General features: G+C 47.7%; 2 protein-coding genes across 8 annotated transcripts in view; one reads left to right on the top strand and one right to left on the bottom strand.

The window, feature by feature from the left end:
• Nucleotides 1-5,143, bottom strand: part of S1PR1 (sphingosine-1-phosphate receptor 1) — a 128,812-nt gene extending 123,669 nt beyond the window's left edge. For all 7 annotated transcript variants that reach the window (XR_013997735.1, XR_013997736.1, XR_013997737.1 and 4 more), the window contains exons 1-2: nt 4,951-5,143; nt 1,675-1,838 (exon numbers count right to left, since the gene is read on the bottom strand). The gene's annotated coding sequence lies outside the window, so the exon portion shown is untranslated. The remainder of the gene's footprint in view (nt 1-1,674; nt 1,839-4,950) is intronic.
• Nucleotides 5,144-5,159: 16 nt separating this feature from the next.
• Nucleotides 5,160-19,963, top strand: DPH5 (diphthamide biosynthesis 5). The gene is made up of 8 exons (XM_081121708.1): nt 5,160-5,255; nt 5,452-5,609; nt 7,124-7,248; nt 10,015-10,123; nt 14,161-14,281; nt 17,265-17,304; nt 18,317-18,420; nt 19,144-19,963. The coding sequence occupies exons 2-8, from the start codon at nt 5,475-5,477 to the stop codon at nt 19,371-19,373; spliced, it is 864 nt and encodes a 287-aa protein (XP_080977834.1). The 5' UTR covers nt 5,160-5,255; nt 5,452-5,474; the 3' UTR covers nt 19,374-19,963.
• Nucleotides 19,964-20,252: the final 289 nt, after the last annotated feature.

Here is a 20,252-nt window from a genome sequence, read left to right as displayed (position 1 = left end):
CAAAAAATTTAATGAGCTGTGAGAGTGACTTGTTCAAAAATGCTAAAGAGAAACACAGCCACTCAAAGTTACAACAGAAAATATTGCTGCAAAACAAACAGAAAACCAAATAAACAAAGTAAAATGCAAGGAAATGAGGTTAGGGTGAAATCATATCCCAGGTCTGCCTACGTTTTAGAAAATGTGAAACCAAAGCCACTCTAAGAAAATGAAGTTTGTGGAAATTCTGCAATTTGATATAGACAGTGGTTTAATTTTGGTTGAAAAAGTTTCTAGATTTATTGTGGGGGAAAAAAATCAGTCTGAAGTAGCACAAGTGACAATACTGCTAAATCTGAGTAACTTGAGGTCTACACAGCTTATTACTTATTAGCACACACGTTTAATAATGACTATGTACCTGGTTTTAAAATTTTTTATATTCTGGTTATGCTACCTTCCAGGCTTAAGGAACTCTAGTATTGTGTATTTTCAAATCAAAATCTGTTTAAGGGAGGTAGAGAAGGAAGAGGAAGAAGAGACTTATTATTGGGGTTTAGAATCGTGAAATAAAGCAAAGGCCCATAAAGAGCCCAGGTTGATTACTGAGCTAGTCTCCTTTCCGTTCTAACCCATTTCTTCTACTGAAGGGGGTTTCTGAATCCTACAGCGTGTCTTAGAAATCATCCAGGTTAAAGTATTCATCTTAGGATAGCAAAAGTGGTCCAAACTCACATAGTTACTGGCAGGAGAGCCAGAATGAGTGGGCATCCTGACTATGGGTACTCCCTCTGGGCCTAAGTCTATTCCTCAGGCACACACAGTCTCTGTGCAAACATATAAAGGCCCATTTAGAGAGAACACCTTATTAGAAAATGGGTTTCCTCACAAGGATAGATTCAGTACTTAAAGAACATTGTAGTGGGGGAGATACTTTTGCCTTAAAAAAAAACTTTTTTAAGTTACTTAGAAAAAAAGTAATTATATATGAGGTGATTAACGTCATTAATCATCAGGGAACTGCAAATTAAAACCACAATGAAATATCACTACACACCCACTAAAATAAAAAAGACTCACAATACCAAGTGTTGGCAAGAATGTGGAGAACCTGGAACTCTCACCAGCGGTAAGTGGGAATGTAAGCTGTACATTTTGGAAAACCCAGGGCACTGTTTACTGGAGTAGAAACACATACATTCTATAACCTAGCAATTCCAATTCCTGGGTGTATGATATGTTCCAACAGAAATGAGTGTTATTTCCAACAAAAGATATAACAATGATCATAGCAGATTTATTCACACTGACCCCAAACTAAAACAACTTAAGGGTCAGAAAACAATAAAAAAAGAGAAGTAAACTGTGATATATTCGAATAACGGAATACTATTCAGCAAGGAAAAAGAATGAACTTCTGCTACATAAAACAACATGGATGAATCTCACAGAAATAAAGTTGAGCCAAAGAAGCCAGACATGAAAGAGTACATTGCATTACGATTCCATTTGTAAGAAGTGACAAAGTAACTTAGGGTGCTAGAAGGCAAATAATGGTTACCTTGGGGAGGGGAAGGCATTTACATGAAGGGGACAAAGGGAGCCTTCTGTGAGGTGGGAAATGTTTCGTAGCTTGACCCAGGTGGAGGGCACATGGTTGTACACATATACAAAAATCCGCGAAATTGTACTTACCATCTTGCGGACTTTGCTATAATACATAAGCTACAGCCCATCTCCAAGGCTCTTCCGGGTCACGTCCTGCCGCAGAGCGTGGTTCTTTTCCATTGCTGTCCAGCACCGTCAGCACCGTACTGCATGAAGGCACCGCCATTCTCCTTTTTATCCTTGTGGAGCATCTAAAAAAAGTTCAAAACATTAATTTTTTAGATCCCAAACGAACACTTTCACCGCTCCCTGGCAGACTGTTGACTCAAATACTACGAAACGAACTCCACTTGCAGCGCTGGCCGTCCCCTTGAAGCACCAACGCACTGCCGGGCCCGCACTTAACTGCTGGCAGCCGGGGCTCCGCGCTCAGCTCAGCTCAGCTCAGCTCAGCTCAGCTCAGCTCAGCTCAGCGACGGGAAGGAAAGCTGCTCTCAGAGAACCTCGGGCATAGCAGTGTCTGCTTACGGTGACCCTTTGAGAATCAACAAAACACTGCATTTAGAGGGTTGGTCTGTGATGAACGAACTTGCGTAATTACTTCGCAGAGCCGCTGTGAACGGTGAAAAGCATGAGAGCCGACCCGGGTGGGATGGAGGCAGCCAATCCTCACAGCACACCCCGACGGACCCTAGAGAACTAGATCTACAGCTCCTTCCGAACGCCGTGCCGGCCCTGCGCGGAGCCTCCGTGCGTGTCCTTCCCCGTCCTTCCCTCTCCCACCGCCCGGCGCAGCCTCCGCCCCGACACACCGCGGGAGCTTTACAGCTTCGGGCTCCCCCATTCACTTCCACGATGCGTCCCAGGCTCACTCCCGTCTACGGGGAGAGGGGGGTCCCCACGGAGGGAACGGACAGAGCCTGTCACCTAGAGTGTGCAGAGTCGGCGCCACGGGGGATGGCGCCCAGAAGGGAGCAAGCAGCAGCATAAAGCCCGGATGCACGGGGCGGAGCTGCGCAAAACAACACAACACACACACAACACACACACAACACACACACAACACACACACCACACACACAACACACACACAACACAACCACAACACAACACACACACCACACACACCACACACACAACACAACACACACCACACACACAACACACCACACACCACACACACACAACACAACACACAACACCACACACACACCACACACACCACAACACACACCACACACACACCACACACACCACACACACACCACACACACACCACACACACCACACACACACAACACACACCACACACACACCACACACACACCACAACACACACCACACACACCACACACACACCACACACACACAACACACACCACACACACACCACACACACAACACAACACACACCACACACCACACACACACAACACAACACACACCACACACACAACACACCACACACAACACACCACACACAACACACCACACACACACACACCACACACACCACACACACCACACACACATCACAACACACACCACACACACAACACACCACACACAACACACCACACACACACACACCACACACACCACACACACCACACACACATCACAACACACACCACACACACAACACAACACACCACACACACACAACACACACCACACACACAACACACACACAACACAACACACACCACACACCACACACACACAACACACACCACACACCACACACACACACAACACACACCACACACACCACACAACACACACCACACACACCACACACACCACACAACACACACAACACACACACCACACAACACACACACCACACACACATCACAACACACACACACCACACACATCACAACACACACACCACACACACACCACACACATCACAACACACACCACACACAACACACACACCACACACACCACACAACACACCACACACACAACACACACACCACACAACACACACACCACACACACAACACACACCACACAACACACACCACACAACACACACCACACACAACACACACACACCACACACACACCACACACACCACACACACAACACACACACCACACACACAACACACACACCACACAACACACACATCACAACACACACCACACACACACACCACACACACACCACACACACCACACAACACACACACACCACACACACACCACACACACACCACACACACACACCACACAACACACACACCACACACATCACAACACACACCACACACACCACACACACATCACAACACACACACCACACAACACACACATCACAACACACACACACCACACACACAACACACACACACCACACACACCACACACACACCACACACACACACCACACAACACACACACCACACACATCACAACACACACCACACACACCACACAACACACACACCACACACACACACCACACACACCACACACACACCACACACACACACCACACAACACACACACCACACACATCACAACACACACCACACACACCACACAACACACACACCACACACACAACACAACACACACACCACACACACAACACAACACACACACACCACACACACAACACAACACACACACAAACCGGCACAGGCGCGGGGGGGGGGGGGGGGGGGGGGCAGGGGAATTCTGAACTGTCAGCAGCACCACTGGACTTGGCCTGGGGTGCGGCCACCCGGCCTCGGGGCTGCGGCCACGCATCTGCAGGAATCCCCCCGGGGGGCGCCGGGCGGGGCTGAGGCCCCCTCGGGGTCACCGCAGGCCCAGGAGGGTCTGGGCGACGACGGCCCCGGGCGGCCCCAGTCACGCCGGCGACAAACCCGAGGACGCGGCCCTGCTGGGAAGCCAGACCCCACGCCCGGCCACGGCTGCCCAGCGGGCCCCCAGCGGGGAGACGGGCGACGGGGTGCCCAGCGGCCCTCTCAGGGGGGAGACGGGCGACGGGGGTGCCCAGCGGGCCCCCAGCGGGGAGACGGGCGACGGGGGTGCCCAGCGGGCCCCCAGCGGGGAGACGGGCGACGGGGTGCCCAGCGGCCCTCTCAGGGGGGAGACGGGCGACGGGGGTGCCCAGCGGGCCCCCAGCGGGGAGACGGGCGACGGGGTGCCCAGCGGGCCCCCAGCGGGGAGACGGGCGACGGGGTGCCCAGCGGCCCTCTCAGGGGGGAGACTGGCAGCCGGGCGACGGCGGCACAAAAGGGCGGGAAAGGAACTGCGCTGCGGCCGCCTCGGGCACCGTCGCGAGGCCCCCGGCCCCCGCCCCCCCGTCGTGTCCGAGGAGCAGGGGACTCCCTCACGTACCCGGACCCACGACGCGGACGCAGAAGCCACTGGCCTCGTCCTTCCGGGGGCCACGCTGCGGGGGTCCGGGCGGACTAACCTCCCCGCCCCGGCGGCCGGCCGGCGGGTCGCCTCAGGAGCAGCCGGCACCTAACCCGCCGACCTGACCTCTTGACCCGCTCACCGGCGCGGAAGCCGGGCGTCTGTCGTAAAGTGCCGTAAAGGCGCCGGCGTTTGCGGCACCGCAGGTAGAGCGGGCGGCGTGGGTCCCGCCGGTCGCGAACCCGCCGCTCGGCAGCCGCGGCCCGGTGGTCGCCCGCTTCCAGGTGGGTGTGAGGAGAGAAGCGGGGGGCGGCTGAGGGGCGTTTACCCCGGCCCTTACCTGGGGGGTGCGCCAGCCTCGCTCCTGGGGACCTGCGGTTCCCCTGGCGCTGGGTCGGTTCTCGTCTTCGCGTCCATCGCCGGCCTCCTGGTGCCCGCGGCGCCGCCGACGCCCGTGTTCCTTGTTCATTTGTCCTGCAGCCTCTCTCCGCCGGGACTTCGAAATGCTTTACCTGATCGGCTTGGGCCTGGGAGATGCCCAGGACATCACCGTCAAGGGCCTGGAGGCTGTGAGGCGCTGCCGCCGGGTGTACCTGGAGGCCTACACCTCGGTCCTGCCCGTAGGGAAGGAAGCCCTGGTAGGTGCCGAGGCCTCGCCCCGGGGAAGGTTGCCGCCCGCAGCCGGTGCCGTGCCCCCCGCGCAACCGAATCCGCAGGCCTGCTTGTCAGACCCTTTCAGACGCATCCCCGGCTCCTTAAGGATTTGGGGAGAACGGGACCCGTAGGCCAACCAAGCGAGGGGGAGAGTGAAAGGGTGCTTCGTCTCGCTTTACAAGTCTCACCTCGGCGCTTTCTCCAGAAAGTAGGAAAGGAAGGTTATTTTACACCCCAGGGCATGGTTAGCAGACCCCTTACCTCTGAGATAGCCAAGCAGCACTGTCTGAGTGGAGGGCTGGTGAGGGGGCTCACTCATCCTTAAGGAGCTGGTTACATGTCCAGACACCAAGCTGGAAGTCTTTCCACAGGGAACAGTAATTGCCTTTCTGTCTGTATCAATCCAGAGGCGTCTTCCTTTTCTATAAGCATCTTCCCGTAAGGCTCCTACCCAAACACCTGTATGTACTGAGCGATCCCGGCTGGTAGTCACCGCACCAGGTGTTGGGGTATCGTGTTATAGCTGGTTGTCATTAAGTTTTGGAGGAGAGGTTAAATTCAGGCTCCCTCCCATTACAGCGATCCTTATAACCTTGGACTGAACGATATAATCCTTGTAACGAACGTGATCCTTACGACTAGCAAACATCTCAGCATGTAAGAAATAGTATCATTCAGCAGTGCATGCACTTTGACTGTATTTGAATTACACGTCACTGCACAGGGAATCGGTTGTAAGACTCACGATCTTGCTTAGTAGCTGTACCCACTGCAGCCTGACCGCCAGCCCACCAGGCCCCCCTCTCCCCGCATGCTGCCCTCCAGTGAAGGTCAGCTCCTGGACATCTTCTCCAGAGCTGACGTCAGGGGTTAGTTCCCAGAGCACTTTGTAGGGAGGCTTCCTGTACGTTTAGAATTCTCTCCTTCCGCTGCCGCTCTTCCTTTTTCAGCAGAAACTACGAAGTACTGCTCTAAATTAGTCTTTCCTGCAATTAGATGGGAATCTTTACTGCTTCTGTAAGCAACTAAATCGTAATCTTCACTCATTTCTCATTGATGCTGCCTTTTATTTTAGCTAGGGTCCCATAGGTTTTCCCAAGGAAAAGTTAATAAAACCCAAACTACCGTGTACGCTTATAATTATTGTTTAATATAGCTATTCCATATTACTGTGTTTCTGAAGGAAGGCTCATGCATACATACATAATCTCTGTTCATCCTACAGTGTTCTGCCTGGTGTCTTAGATCCATATCGAGAGGTAAATTTAAAATGCAAAAAGCCTCAGATGTGTGGAGATCGACCCCCTCTTGGGATATTAAGAGAACCCCAAAGACAGAGTTTAATTGCAACTTGATGTAGACTACTAGCTCACTGATGAGTTGTATTCAGTACTCTGTGTTTGAGTAATTGCCAAAATCTACACCAGCCCCAGACAAAGATTGTTGTGTGTGTGTGTCCCAATTGTCACCTGCTGTCTCATTTTGATGACACCCACAGGAAGAGTTCTATGGAAGGAAACTGATTCTTGCTGATAGAGAAGAGGTGGAACAAGAAGCAGACAGTATTTTGAAGGACGCAGACGTCAGCGATGTTGCATTCCTGGTGGTCGGTGATCCTTTTGGGTGAGTCACAGCAGGCGTCTGAATTTCAACTGTATTTACTTCTTCCTAATCAGTAAGGGTCATCCTGTTACATCCAAAATCTTCTACCTGTCAGGCTGTAATGGGGGACTCTGTCTACGTAGGCTCTGTCTAAAATTTTGTCATTTAAACTTTCATTATCTTTGATACTGATGAAGAGCTGCTTGGCAAGGGTGTGACCATGTGTATCACCTGCGTTGTTTATCAAGTGTCAGCTCTAAAGCCTGCATCATTGCTTCCACTGTTCTTTTAGGAGATCACGAGGGCGTCCAATGGCTTAGCTAGTATATTGCTATTAAATAAGCATATTACACCTGCCATTTGTTTTGCAGGTAAATTGCAAGCATCTTCTGCTTCCTTTGTCTAGGCCTTTTTTCCCTTTTCTAATTATCTCATATTTAGCAATATTGCTGTCACTTTACCTGCCATGAATTTATCATCTGTCAAACCTCAGATTTCAATTTCTCATACCCACTGGGAGCCCTGTTCCTCCCCATTACAAAGAGGTGGGCCTCCGCTTGCCTATGGGGCACCATCAATCTCTGATGTCAAGCCAAACAGAAGAGTCTTTGTCTCCAACTGGTGACCCAAGAGTTATGTCACAGATTTAAAAAACATAAGGACGATTAAGTCACTGTGAGCCCACCACCAGGGATATTTTTCAAAAGGATGGAGTTAGGGGTGCATGTGTCTGTCAGGAAGAAAGTAATTTATATCCATATGACATGCCAGGGACTGTGTGTCATTATTATGCTTGGTTGCAAATGACACTGGATAATCAGACATTTTAAAATATTTAAATAATTTATTTTAGCCTCTGACACTGTTTCCTGTAAAAGTAAGACTTTCTCCAAAGGCAGTACCTGTCTTCTCCAACCTCCCCCCCTTTTTTTGGCCACAAAATAGTAAAATAAAATAAGGGTATTTTAAAATCCTATATAGAAAATGTCTTGGAGCCCTTGTAGGATTTTCTCGCTATCACAGTGGTTCCTGCAAAATCCCATCTTCTCTGTATGACACCTGGACTCACCGAAACCTCCAGACTTGATGGTGCTACAATGCTTACAGTCACCTGAACAAGTAGCCTCAGAGTCACCTGATGTCACATCATCCAGTCACTGACGAAGCCCAGAAGCCGGGGCTTGTATTTCTGGGCATGTGGCTCTATCCACAACCTCGTGTGTGTGTGTGTGTGCGCGTGTGTGTGGGTGGCTATATGATTGTGATAGAGCACCATGCCTAGAAGCAGTAATGTCGTCTTTACACACCCGCTTTCCATTCACCGTAAATGAGGCCTTCCCCGAGCCTGAGGCGGGTGTGCTTAGGGTACTGGTGTAAGCCTGTGCTTCAGACCAGTTTTGCCCTTTTTCTGACAGTGGTGTCGTCTAGGCAGTCAGGTGATAGATGCAACTTCTGTCACAAATTTTTACAGCAGAGCTCTCCTTAGTTAAGCATACGTATGTCAGTTTCACAAAATCAAAGCACTTGGCCAGGTCGTTAAATCTTCACAGTGCACCAGCCACATCTGGTCATTTTAAATGAACTCATGATACAAAGAGAGGCCATTTTAAACCTGATTTTCTCTCTGCTCGTCTATTTAAATTACTCACCAAGTAAATAATTCAGCCTTCCTCAATCTTAGTGATAAGTTGTAAGATTCTGTTGGCTATGATATTAACAACATTTTTTTTACAACTGGCATTCATGTTGTTTTTTAAAAGCCTACTCTAAATCAAATTAATGGTGGTTTTTTATACTAGTTTTTATTTTCTGTGTATGATTAGAAACAGGCTTCCCTGGTGGGCATTTGTTAATCTGTCTGTGACGGCCTCCTGGGGTGTAAGCCCTTGATCTTCCTACTTGGTATGCGTTGTCCAGAGTTTCTCAAACATGCTAATGTTGCCAGCCCCAGCAGGCCCGGGGGTTTCAGGGGGAAAAGGCCTCTTTAGCAATGAGATTCTGAATTGATGTGGCACATCTCAGAGTCTCCATATTTATATTTATATACAGGGGTGTGCAAAAGTAGGCGTACAGCTGTGAGTATGTGAAACACAGAGTTTATTCTTGTATCATTATTCGTTCATTTGTATTTATTTCTATTACAACCGTAAGCCTATTTTTGCCTACCCCCATATATTCGCTCTTCCCCACAATCTGTCTAATTATAATCATTAGATTTAGCTCAAAAGAGGTAAGGCAACAGGCAGGATTTGCACATGTACGAATTACACATAGGAAGACTGTTATAAATACCAAGACTGCTAGACAGGTGTGGAATCCGACCAAGAGTCTGTCCACTAGAGCTCTAGTACAGAAAGACGAATATTGACAGGCTGTGAAAAGGCTCTGTGTATTCTGCCGTGTTGGATTTTAAATACAAAACAAAACCGTCAAAATATAGCAGAGATCAAGAAGTAGGTCTGTCTGTGCCATAATTTTGGCCCTAAGACCAAAACGTTTGACAACCCTGCTCCAGAGTTCAGTTGCTGAGCTCACACCCTCAGATGTCGGCAGGTGTTCACGGGACAGAAGAGCAAGGAAACAGCCAAGGCTGCTTAAAGTGGGTCAGGTGCAGTTCAGCGTATGAAGGGTGTGTGCAGACTTATACTTCTCCTGCCGAAAGCCCAGGAATTGAGGAAGAGCAGTGCCCGACACTTTGATCTACTTGAGCTCATGAAATATTATGGCTCTGCTGTCTTAAAAAGTGAATTGGTTATTTGAATCCAACCCAGTCTTTTCTCACTCCAGGGCTACGACGCACAGTGACCTGCTCCTGAGAGCCACAAAGCTGGGCATCTCCTGCCGGGTCATCCACAATGCCTCCATCATGAGCGCCGTGGGCTGCTGCGGCCTGCAGGTAGCCCACAGAGGGAATGGCTTCTAATGACACTGAGCAAAAATGTTTTATTTTCCTACAAATTGCAAGTAGATTTTATTATATTTCATAAACTATAAGACATTATTATTTTATACTGCATTTGTGTATACTAAATTTTTTAATACTGAAAGTTTTTATACTTTTTCTCTATAATTTAGATTCCCCCCCCCATAGGAATAGACCATTGAATTAAACTAGAGAAATATTTTAATCTTACATTAATTTGCGCATACATAAAAAGCAAATATAATCTAATTAAATCGATTCAGTTTTCCAAAGCCTTTTTACTGTCTCCCAAGTGGCTTGCTGTGTGTTGCTGAGCCCATGCTTTTCCACACAGTGTTATTCTCTGTGCCTCAGGGCACTGTGGTACAGCATTTCTTAAAGAATCTATAAAAGTCAAAAGCCAGTGCCTGGTAGGCTTTTAAGCCAACTTTGTAATTATTAGTGTGTAAAGTTATTTTTAACCCAACAGTCTTCATTCTGGGGGTTAAATGAAACATGTTTTCTTGTTCCATGTTATCTTGTACTTTTCTTGGAAGGATCATAGTAGCCATATGTGTTCACTGTCATAGATACCTTAATAGGCGATAAACACGAGGACAGGGCTTCAGGTTCTCTTCACCTGTCTCTCAGAGCACCCAGCGGGGCTCTGACCTCGCAGTTGTGATGCTCGGAGACGTGTACTGAACTGAACAGAATGCTTAGCTTCATAGTATTGGCCTTTGGTTATGGTAACATCACTCTCTGAGCCCCAGTTCCCTTTCGGAAAAGAAACATTGCTTTAAAAAATAATTTTAACTGATTTTAGGATGAAACCACATAATATAAACAGTCATTGTAATTATTAGTAATAAGCGTCATTAAAATAGCATGAACCGGTAGAATGACTTCCTTTGCATGCTCTTGCTGGCAGGGTGGGCAGGCTTGATAAACTAACCAGTCTTTTCTATCTCTGATGTCTGTTTTGATTGTTTGAAGTTTTATGTAGACAAGTACAAGCTAATGAATATGGGTAGGAACATTGACACGGCTCATGCTCACTGGCGGGCTCTGAGTTACTCCAGGTGTAAGTGCTCAGGAAACAGACCTTGAGTTCACTCAGTGGAGACATCTGCCCGCTGGGAGTGGCAGTCAGAGAGTGGATGAGATACACTGGGCCGTGTTAATTTTCAGAATGGGATCAAGAGTAATGCAGAAAATAATACAACTCACATAATCTGGCATTGACTATTTCTGTAATTACAATAAAACATTTTAATGATTAAAAAGCAAACCCTGTGTTATTGGTTGCGGTTGACTTCAGGGCACGGTTGTAAAATTTTCTCGTCATTATGAAACGCTTCCACTTTCTCTGGCAGTTGCATAAGTGGCCTCAATCATTGCCATATTTCTCCCTGTTTATATAAGATACTCCTACTGTGATACCAGCATGTTGACCTCAAAGGAGTTCTCACTGTCCGTTTTCAAGGCAGTCACTGGGCCTTACAGTGGTCCCGGGACTGATGTAGAAGTGATCAAGCCTTAGGAGGCTAAACCTGGTAACTTGTGTAGCGAGCTCTGCAGGTGACGTAGCCCTCCAGTCCATTAGTCACTTTGGAATTACTTTTGACCACTTGATAAGTAAGGGGCATATTAAAATTTTTTTCTTCCTTTTCCATTTCCACTATAACTTTTAATCACTGTTTTAATAGCTACCTTACATCATTCTCTCCCACTTTATAGTTGTTTTTTATTATGGATCTGATTGTGCCATTCTACTCAAACAGTCCTGGTAAATCCCACCCTGAATACAGCGTTGAGTGACATGTGTATGAGCGTGTCTTTGTGTGTGTGTCTGTGTGTGTTTCTGTCTCTGTGTCCGTGTGTGTCTGTCTGTGTGTGTGTTTCTGTGTCTGTGTCTGTGTCTGTGTGTGTTTACCGTATCACAGACTCCTTGGTTTACTCGTCACCCCTCCCATTGCACCTCATCGCAGTGCCATGCACATAACCGATATGCAACAAATATCTGCCAAGTTGAATGACTTATTTATGTATTTATCCCCCCAAGTTGGATCCTGTCTTTGGAATTACAAGCTTTAAATTGTAATCCTTTCATTAATTCCTATGTGGATCCGCTCATCTTTGTGTGAGAATATAAACCTCGTCTTCTGCCTACCCAGTTGTCCAGTTCTCTGTGCTTCGCATGTGGCCTGTGCACATTCTTTCCTGAGTCAGCAGAATCCATGTGCATCAATGTTGAACAGAATGCATGAGGATTAAAACCAACTCCACAACCAGATTGTGTGGAAAGAGAGTAACTTGTGATTATGTGGATCTGTGGCGCTTTCTGACAGCTGCTGGCTCAGCTTTCTTTTATTTCACACACTTAACTGATCTGATTTAGAATAAACATATACATAAAAAATGTGTGGGGCATAATAGTGGTCTTAGCAAGTTAAATTTACTAATTTTCCATATGCAGAGAAGATATTTTTTAACTTAAAAGTGACTATTTTTACTTGAATGTAAAATAAAAGATTAAAGCCTAATTATGAAATGGAGTTTGCAGAGCATCTGTGAAGGGAATGTCGGTGGCAGTGGTGTTGAGGACTCATAGAGAAGAGAAATCAGTAGTCAGTTTCTAGTACATTATGGAGCAGGAATGGACAGGAATTGGCTTATGGTAAGATTCAGGCAGTAGAGTACTTGTTATAGGCATGTTGGGCAATCGCTGTCTCTAGGTAAGTTGCTCAATGCCATTCTAAATATTGCCCAAGATTTCCCACGTCTGTTCCTTTGTTCCTACTGTCTTGGTCTGCCCCAGTGTGCAGTTGCTGCCATCTAAATCTTACCCTCCCTCTAAGGTCTCACCTACTCCTTTCTCTGCAGAAATTACCTTCAGGTGCTCTGTCAGAGGGGCGTGCTGAACTACAGTACACACAGCCTGCACCTCTCATCTTTGATCATTACTTGCTACCTACTGTCTGTCTTTCTTGTGTATCTTCTCACTCTAACTAGTGTCTTATATATAGAAAAATGGCTCATTTTGAGGCAAGTGTTTGTCTTCAATAGATAAAAGCATAATCCAATATCGAGTTAGATAAACTGCTGTGTGGAAAGCTTCCTCCAGGTGAAAACAAACAAACAATAAGTGTGCAGCTCTGTGTATAGCCTCTACACTGAGCTCTGCATCCATAGTTTGGGGGGAGATGGTCACAGTGCAGAGGCCGCCTACAAGCCGGTCACCGCTCGGGCTCTGAAGCCTCGGTTCTCGTCACTGTGGTGTTGCCCCAGTGCTTTTCATAGTTTACTGGTAAGTGTTGGGTTGTGCAACACAGATAGGCCCTTCTGTTCTTTGAGGTACTGGCATCCAGGTGGTGAAACTGTTTGCATAATGCTCTGGAGTTCGTTGAAGAAGTTTGCTCCACCGTGGCCGTGGGAGTGACTGTGCCCATAACTCAGGGTCTAAGAAGCAGTGCTCACAGGAGGTTCCCTTTAAGCCCCCGAGTTGGGCGGTTCAGAGACGCTGTGCACAGAATGGTTCAGCTAACATCTCAATTCCCTTTCAAACAATCTGTCTCTTTCTCTGTTTTTAAGTATGTTTTTATTGATTTTTTGTTGTTGTTTTAGAGCTAGAGGAAGGGAGAGCGTGTTAGAAGGAGAAACATTGATGAGGGAGAAACATTGGTCGGCTGCCCCCTGCTCTCCCCCTACTGGGGATCAAGCCCACAACCCAGGCATGTACCCTGACGGGAATTGAGCCGGTGACCTCTCGGTGCATGGAATGGTGCTCAACCAACTGAGCCACACAAGCCAGGGCTGTCCCTTTCTCTTTGAGCGGGGAATTCACCTCTAGGAATCCTGAAATACTGACCCTTTCAGAGTGTTTCTGTATGGCTGCCTATATAATTTTAACTTCAATAGTTTTCCCTTGCAGTTTTTTTTACAGAGTAGTACTTATATTTTCATAGCTAACAACCAAAATAAAAAGTGAATTGTCCCATCATTAATTAAGGATTTGATTTTTCCCCCAGCTGTATAAGTTTGGAGAGACGGTGTCCATTGTTTTCTGGACGGACACGTGGAGACCGGAGAGCTTCTTTGACAAGGTGGCAAAGAACCGGCAGAACGGGATGCACACGCTGTGCCTCCTGGGTAAGCGCAGGCGGCCGAGCCACAGCCGCAGTCGTTCTGTGTTCTCCTCTGCATGTTGTGTCGGGTGGACCTACTCTGCTGGTAGCCAGCTGGCAGTGAGAAAGGAGCGGCCTGGCCGCCCGCAGGCCCCGCTCTCCCAGCCTCTCGGGAGACCTGCGCTCTGCTCCACTTACCCTGTGGCTGCGCTGCGTCATGCCCTGAGATGCCCATCCTCTCCACGGCTTCCGAAGCCCAGCGCCCCTCAGGCCACGAATGCTCCTCCCTGTATCTCATAGTTGACTGCTATGCTGTGTTTTCTTATTTTAGCTCATTGTCCGAGCAATCTAGGACTTTGTTAATTAAGTAATTAGTTGTATCGTTTTTGTCCTTGGATTTCTCATGTGGAAAGAGACCAGTCTTACTGTTTTGTGGTTTAAGTATATGACAGCTGAGAGATTGAAAACTGGCACTCATGGGCACTTGGACACTTGTGTGTGTTTTACAGCAGGACAGGGAGAGAAGAGCTGCAACGGGCAAGCTGCTCCAGAACTTCTCCGTGGAGCCATGAAGAGTGGGGGGAGGGCAGAGAAAGTAGCACTGATCTTTTGGAAGCTGTGGAGACGCAGTTAGAAAAACGGTCTCCAGGTATTTGCCGAGTGTTTGTTTCCTCCATGCTCAGGGTGGAGGTGGGCTCTCCTGGGACTGTCAGGAAGTGTCAGACGTGGGTCCTGCCCTCAGGGTTTGGAAATCTAGCTGGAGCTAATATGTTGCACAGAGAGGTTTGAAAGGACAATTCGGTTCCATTGTGTGGAGAGGCAGGAAGGACAGACCCGAATGCTGGCTCCCTAGCTCTCTTTCTAAGAGCTGCCTTTTTTCTTGGCTTTCCTGGGAAAAGGCAAACAAAGTTAAACAATATCTTTCTTAGTCTGTTAACAAAAGCAGGAACAAGGTATGAAGTACAGGGTGGGGCAAAAGCAGGTCTACAGTGGTTCATATGGAAAGTAATACAGTAATTAATAAATAATCAGACAAGAATAAACTCTGTTTCCCATACAGCTATAACCTACCTTTGCCCCCCCCCCCCCCCCCCCCCCCCCGGTATGAGATACCTTGATCCCAAGTCCTCAAACCATGGATCTCATCATTCAGTCATCTGGAACCTCCTCATTTAAATTAGTACGTGCTTATTGAATGCCTGCTATTGGGCCAGACTCTGTCGGGATTAGTGAGAATATACCATGGTAGGCAACCACAGAGAATTTAAAATGTATTTGGAAAGATAAGACCAATCTATGTGATGGAATTACAGTTTAGTAAAATATGGCATTAGTTGTATAGATATTTCCAAGAACAGAGAACATTTGAGGGGAAGTGAGCAAAGGTCTTATGAAGGAGTTGGCGCCCACACACTTCCAGGATGGGTAGTTTCAGATGGACTGGTGGGTGGGTGAGTGGTGGCGGGCGAGCCCGTGAGCACATGTATCCTGGAGACGTTTGTGGAGTGTCTACCCACAAGTTTGCACATGCTGGGTCCTGGCTCTGAGATGAGTAGGGGAAGTTCACACATCAGGACATGGAAGGAAAGGAGTGACTACAGCCTGTGTTATGGCAAGAAAGAAACACTAAGACTGGTCAGGCTTGAGAGGACTTCACTGATGTTCAGCTACAAAGCAGTCACCCCTAAAATCCCCAGGTTGTCTTTTTTTTAAAATACAGTTCTGTAGAGCATGTAATTCAAAACGCAAAAAAAAAAAGAGGGAAATAATAAATTACAATTTTTACTATCACAAATAACACTTCAGAAGTTCAAGGTGAATGATTAATAGCTGTTTTGGATTTTGAAAAATCTCACAGGTACCATTTAAAGGGATCTAGGTTGACTTACACTCCCAGTAGTGCTGGAGGACATGTTTTCAGTAACAGATATGCACTTTCCCCTGTATGTCCAGATAAGTGGAAATGTTAAATACTGATATTTCAAACCAGAAGAATACTTTCATCACTGGTCCCAAGGACATTTAGAAGTACCTATGTGGGATTAATCTCTGCTGTATTTTTCAAGCAGAGTCTTTAGTGTCCTTTCTAAGAAAAACTTTTATGATCACTTAGGAGAACCAGAAGTCTATCAGCAAGACCCCTCAGTTGCACTCTGTTTATTTTTGCAAAAACAAACCCTGGCTGACCCATTTGTTTTGAGCCTGTGGAGCAGGAAGCAGCTGCTGCCGCTGTGTACTGAATCCCTTCGAGGCCGGGGAGGGATCTGCCTTCTTAGCTTTTACCAACCAGTCCAGCGAGTGCCAGTGCCTGAGAGTAAAGCATCATGTTGCTATCTATGCTTGGGCTGCCGGGCTTCTCAAAGGCAGGTTCTGTGCAGTAGCCCCCATGGCGTCCCCGTACCTGGTCCAGGCCAGTGCTGGGGAAGCCCTGGTCATTCATGACTGTTTGGTGTTAAAGTGTAAGCTCTTCATAAGCTATCAGGGCAGGCCTGACCCTTCATGAGAAGGCAGAAGTCTTGTCTCTTCTGTAGTAAGAATTTCCTTCTATGTATGTTGCATGCATTGAGACTGACCTTCTGGTGCCTGAAAAACAGGTAAGGGGAGGAACATAACGAGATTCTCACTTGGGGCTGTGCTGTCACCAGCTGGTGGAAGTGAACTCAGAGATGCGGATTAGCTGTTAGGGACTGTACATGCCAGTATTTGTGTGACTCCTTCCTGTGCCTTCTCTTCCAAGAGGAAATTAGAGCCTCTCAGGATGATCTCAGGGCCAACCTCATATTTGTTTCCTAACTAATTACCTTCACACAACCACAAGCTCCCATTCTCTGTGTTTCTACTGAAAAGTGGATAAATACAAGCGTGAGGGAGACTCATAAACACTCAAGTGAGCTTTTTGGAGACTTGAAATGAACATTTCCCCCAAAACTTAGGTTTACACGTGGGATTTGGGGTACAGTGATTAATTACATTAAAAGAGAACTATTTTTTATTTTAATCTCCTGCAGACATCAAAGTGAAGGAGCAGTCATTGGAAAATCTAATGAAGTAAGTCTTGTTCTGGGAGTGCTCCCATCTTATTTTAATTCCTTAGCAAGTCAATAGATTCTGCTCCCATGGCATCAGTTCTGAAGATTGTAAAAAATCAGCTGTCCCTACAGATAAAGCCGGAACACTTTTAATCATTATTAGGTAGTGACAAAAAGTCTGACAGAGTGGGCGTGGCCTGGGCTTCACGGGTCCATTGCTGAGCATGGTGGCCAGCACTGGGCAGGCACTCTGCACTATTTGTGGGATGAATGAATGAACTGGGCGTCAGAAGACAGGGGTGAGAGCCCTCAGTCTGGCTCTTGGACAAGTGACTTCTGTCTCTGAGCCTTGTTTTTCTCACATGACCAATGAGAGTAACAGTCCTTTTCGCTTAGAGAAGCGGCATCCAAATAGCGGCTCCTTCCCACACCTGAGGGAGGAGCCCTTGAAACAGGGCTGTCACTGAGAAGCTACTAGAAAATTTAAATTTATGCTGTGGCTTACATTGTCTCTCTCAGATAGTGCTGACCCAAGAGTTGTGTTGACAGTGAGTAAAATAATTATATCAACCTTTTTGTAAGCAGCTCTGTTTTTATTATGGTCGTTGAGCCAACACTGTAGGCATGAGTCACACAGACTTAAACAGATTTTACCCTCCAAGGTTTCCAGGTGTTTACTATTTAGTCTGTTGTCTTATCGGAGGAAATGAAAAGAGGAATTCGGGGCTCAAACGGGCAATGAAAATACTGTAGAGCCTGATTAAGCTGGGGTATAGAACAAATTGCCACTCGTTTTGGATTATTTTCGTCTAAGGTGTCACTTTGAATCAAGGTAACTTTTAGGCATTTATCTTTTAAGTTGTTGGGCTTTTGTTTCTGGCAATGTTGCAGTGAGATAGGAGACCACTGTGTCCATGGTTCTGCATCTCACAACGCAGGTGTGGTGCTTGGGCGTGCCTGGGGGCGCTGTGTTCATGAGCAGGATGTAATTTCACGGCTACGACCAGTGGCACCCGGTGTTCTACCTACAGGGGACGGAAGATCTACGAGCCTCCTCGCTATATGACCATAAACCAGGCAGCCCAGCAGCTTCTGGAGGTCATTCGGAACCGAAGAGCTCGAGGAGAAGATCCAGGTACTCAAATCCCCAGCAGCGCTCTTGTATCCCGTCCCCGCTACTCCCCTGTACTGCAGTGTGTAAACGATAGAGCGGCTGGCACGCGCGCGCGCACACACACACACACACACACACACACACACACACACACCCCCACCCCCCCCCCCCACCACCACGGCGTGTGGACGCTGGAGCGGCCGGCGCGCACACCGAGATGGAAGGCCGCCGCCGCCACCGAGGCGGAGTCACCTGCGCACATCCTACTCATTTTCCAGCCTCAACTCAAACCTCTGAGGCTGCGAGTTGTCCTGAAAGGAAAATAGCGCACAGGACTCCGTAGTGAGGCTTGTCCTGCAAACAGACTTATTCTGTGTTTCCTCATTCTCGGCACTGAGACCGGGGCTGGTTTCCTTCGGGATAGAGATGTGAAAAGTTGTCCTTATAGTCCTGCCATCTAGACACAGTATATAATAAAATGTCGATGGTCAGCAAATCTTTACTGAGAGGTCCTTAAATGAGCTGGTCAGTATGTTTCAAGGTGCTGACTGCCTTTGGACACCTGACTCCTGATGGGAAAGATCGATAAAGAGATTCTGGAATGCAGGTAATTTAGAAAAGCCTTCGGTTAGATCATTGGTCCTCAGAGAATGACTAAGGAGATTTACAATATTTGAGGCTTAACTGCTGGACAGGCTAATGCGTTCGAGGAACTGAATGGCCGTGTCTCTCTCTGTTAACCAGTGGTCACCGAGGAGACACTGTGTGTTGGCCTGGCCCGGGTTGGAGCTGAGGACCAGAAGATCGCAGCTGGCACGCTGCGGGAGATGTGCTCTGTGGACTTGGGGGGACCCCTGCACTCCCTCATCATCACGGGAGGCAGCCTACACCCACTGGAGATGGAGATGCTGAGTCTGTTCCCTCTGCCGGAGACCAGCTCGGGGTCCCAGAGCACTGAGGGGCCCCACCCATAGACGTCTGCTGTGGAGGTTGATCTCAGTCCCAGGGCTCGTGTCATGTTTGTGTAACAGAGGAAACGGGTTTTCGGTTTGCCTAGTAAGCACAGTGACCACGGAGAGCGACGTGGATGCCACCATGCTGTCTACTGTGGCCGCGAGCTTTTCCCTCTGATGTCACCAGCCAGTGCTGCTGTTCTCTGCCGGTTGTCAGGATGTAAACACATGGAGCAGACCAAGCAGGAAACTTGTAGATAGACACCATCAGCAGTACTGTCGAAAAGCAGCCTTTCCTCATGAAACCTCTACACAAGGGGGAACTTCTTCCAGACATGTGGCCCTGGCAATGGTGGGATAAGTGCCTCTGAGCCAGAGCCCATCGGAGCACATGCCACACAGTGACTTCGCCCTGGACCTCCTTGTCTTACTGAGCCCACATCCTAATTGTGGGGCTCGTACGCGGCTGTCCTGGGAGGTTATATAATCATCAATTATAAATGCTCAGCCAGCCGTGTACAGTTGCGCTCTGGTTTCAGATAGCAGCTCTTACAGCTAAGCTGACAAATGGAAAACTTGGTGACTGCAGAATAAAGTTTTTAAAAATTTGAGTTTGAAGACTGTGGTGGATTAGTCAAGATGCGTCATGTAGTTTAGCTCAGTTAGTATGTCCCTATATAGAGGCGAACAGTCGGTCTTCTTACCAGTTGTAAACAACACTCCACTGAGTGTGTCTCCTCACCAATAGAGTTTTAGACGCTTTGTTAGTTCATAACCTAAACAGCTGTTCCACACTATGTGGCTGGTCTAGCCCTGAGTAATCCCGAGCCTCATCCACTTGTCTGACCTGTATTGTGATCCACAGACAGGATTTAAAAACTGCTGTTAGAACTACATTCT

Source organism: Miniopterus schreibersii, assembly GCF_964146895.1.
Source record: "Miniopterus schreibersii genome assembly, chromosome: 19".
Taxonomy (NCBI): domain Eukaryota; kingdom Metazoa; phylum Chordata; class Mammalia; order Chiroptera; family Miniopteridae; genus Miniopterus; species Miniopterus schreibersii.
The sequence above is the reverse complement of the archived record's forward strand: the minus strand, read 5'-3'. Positions and strand labels throughout refer to the sequence as shown.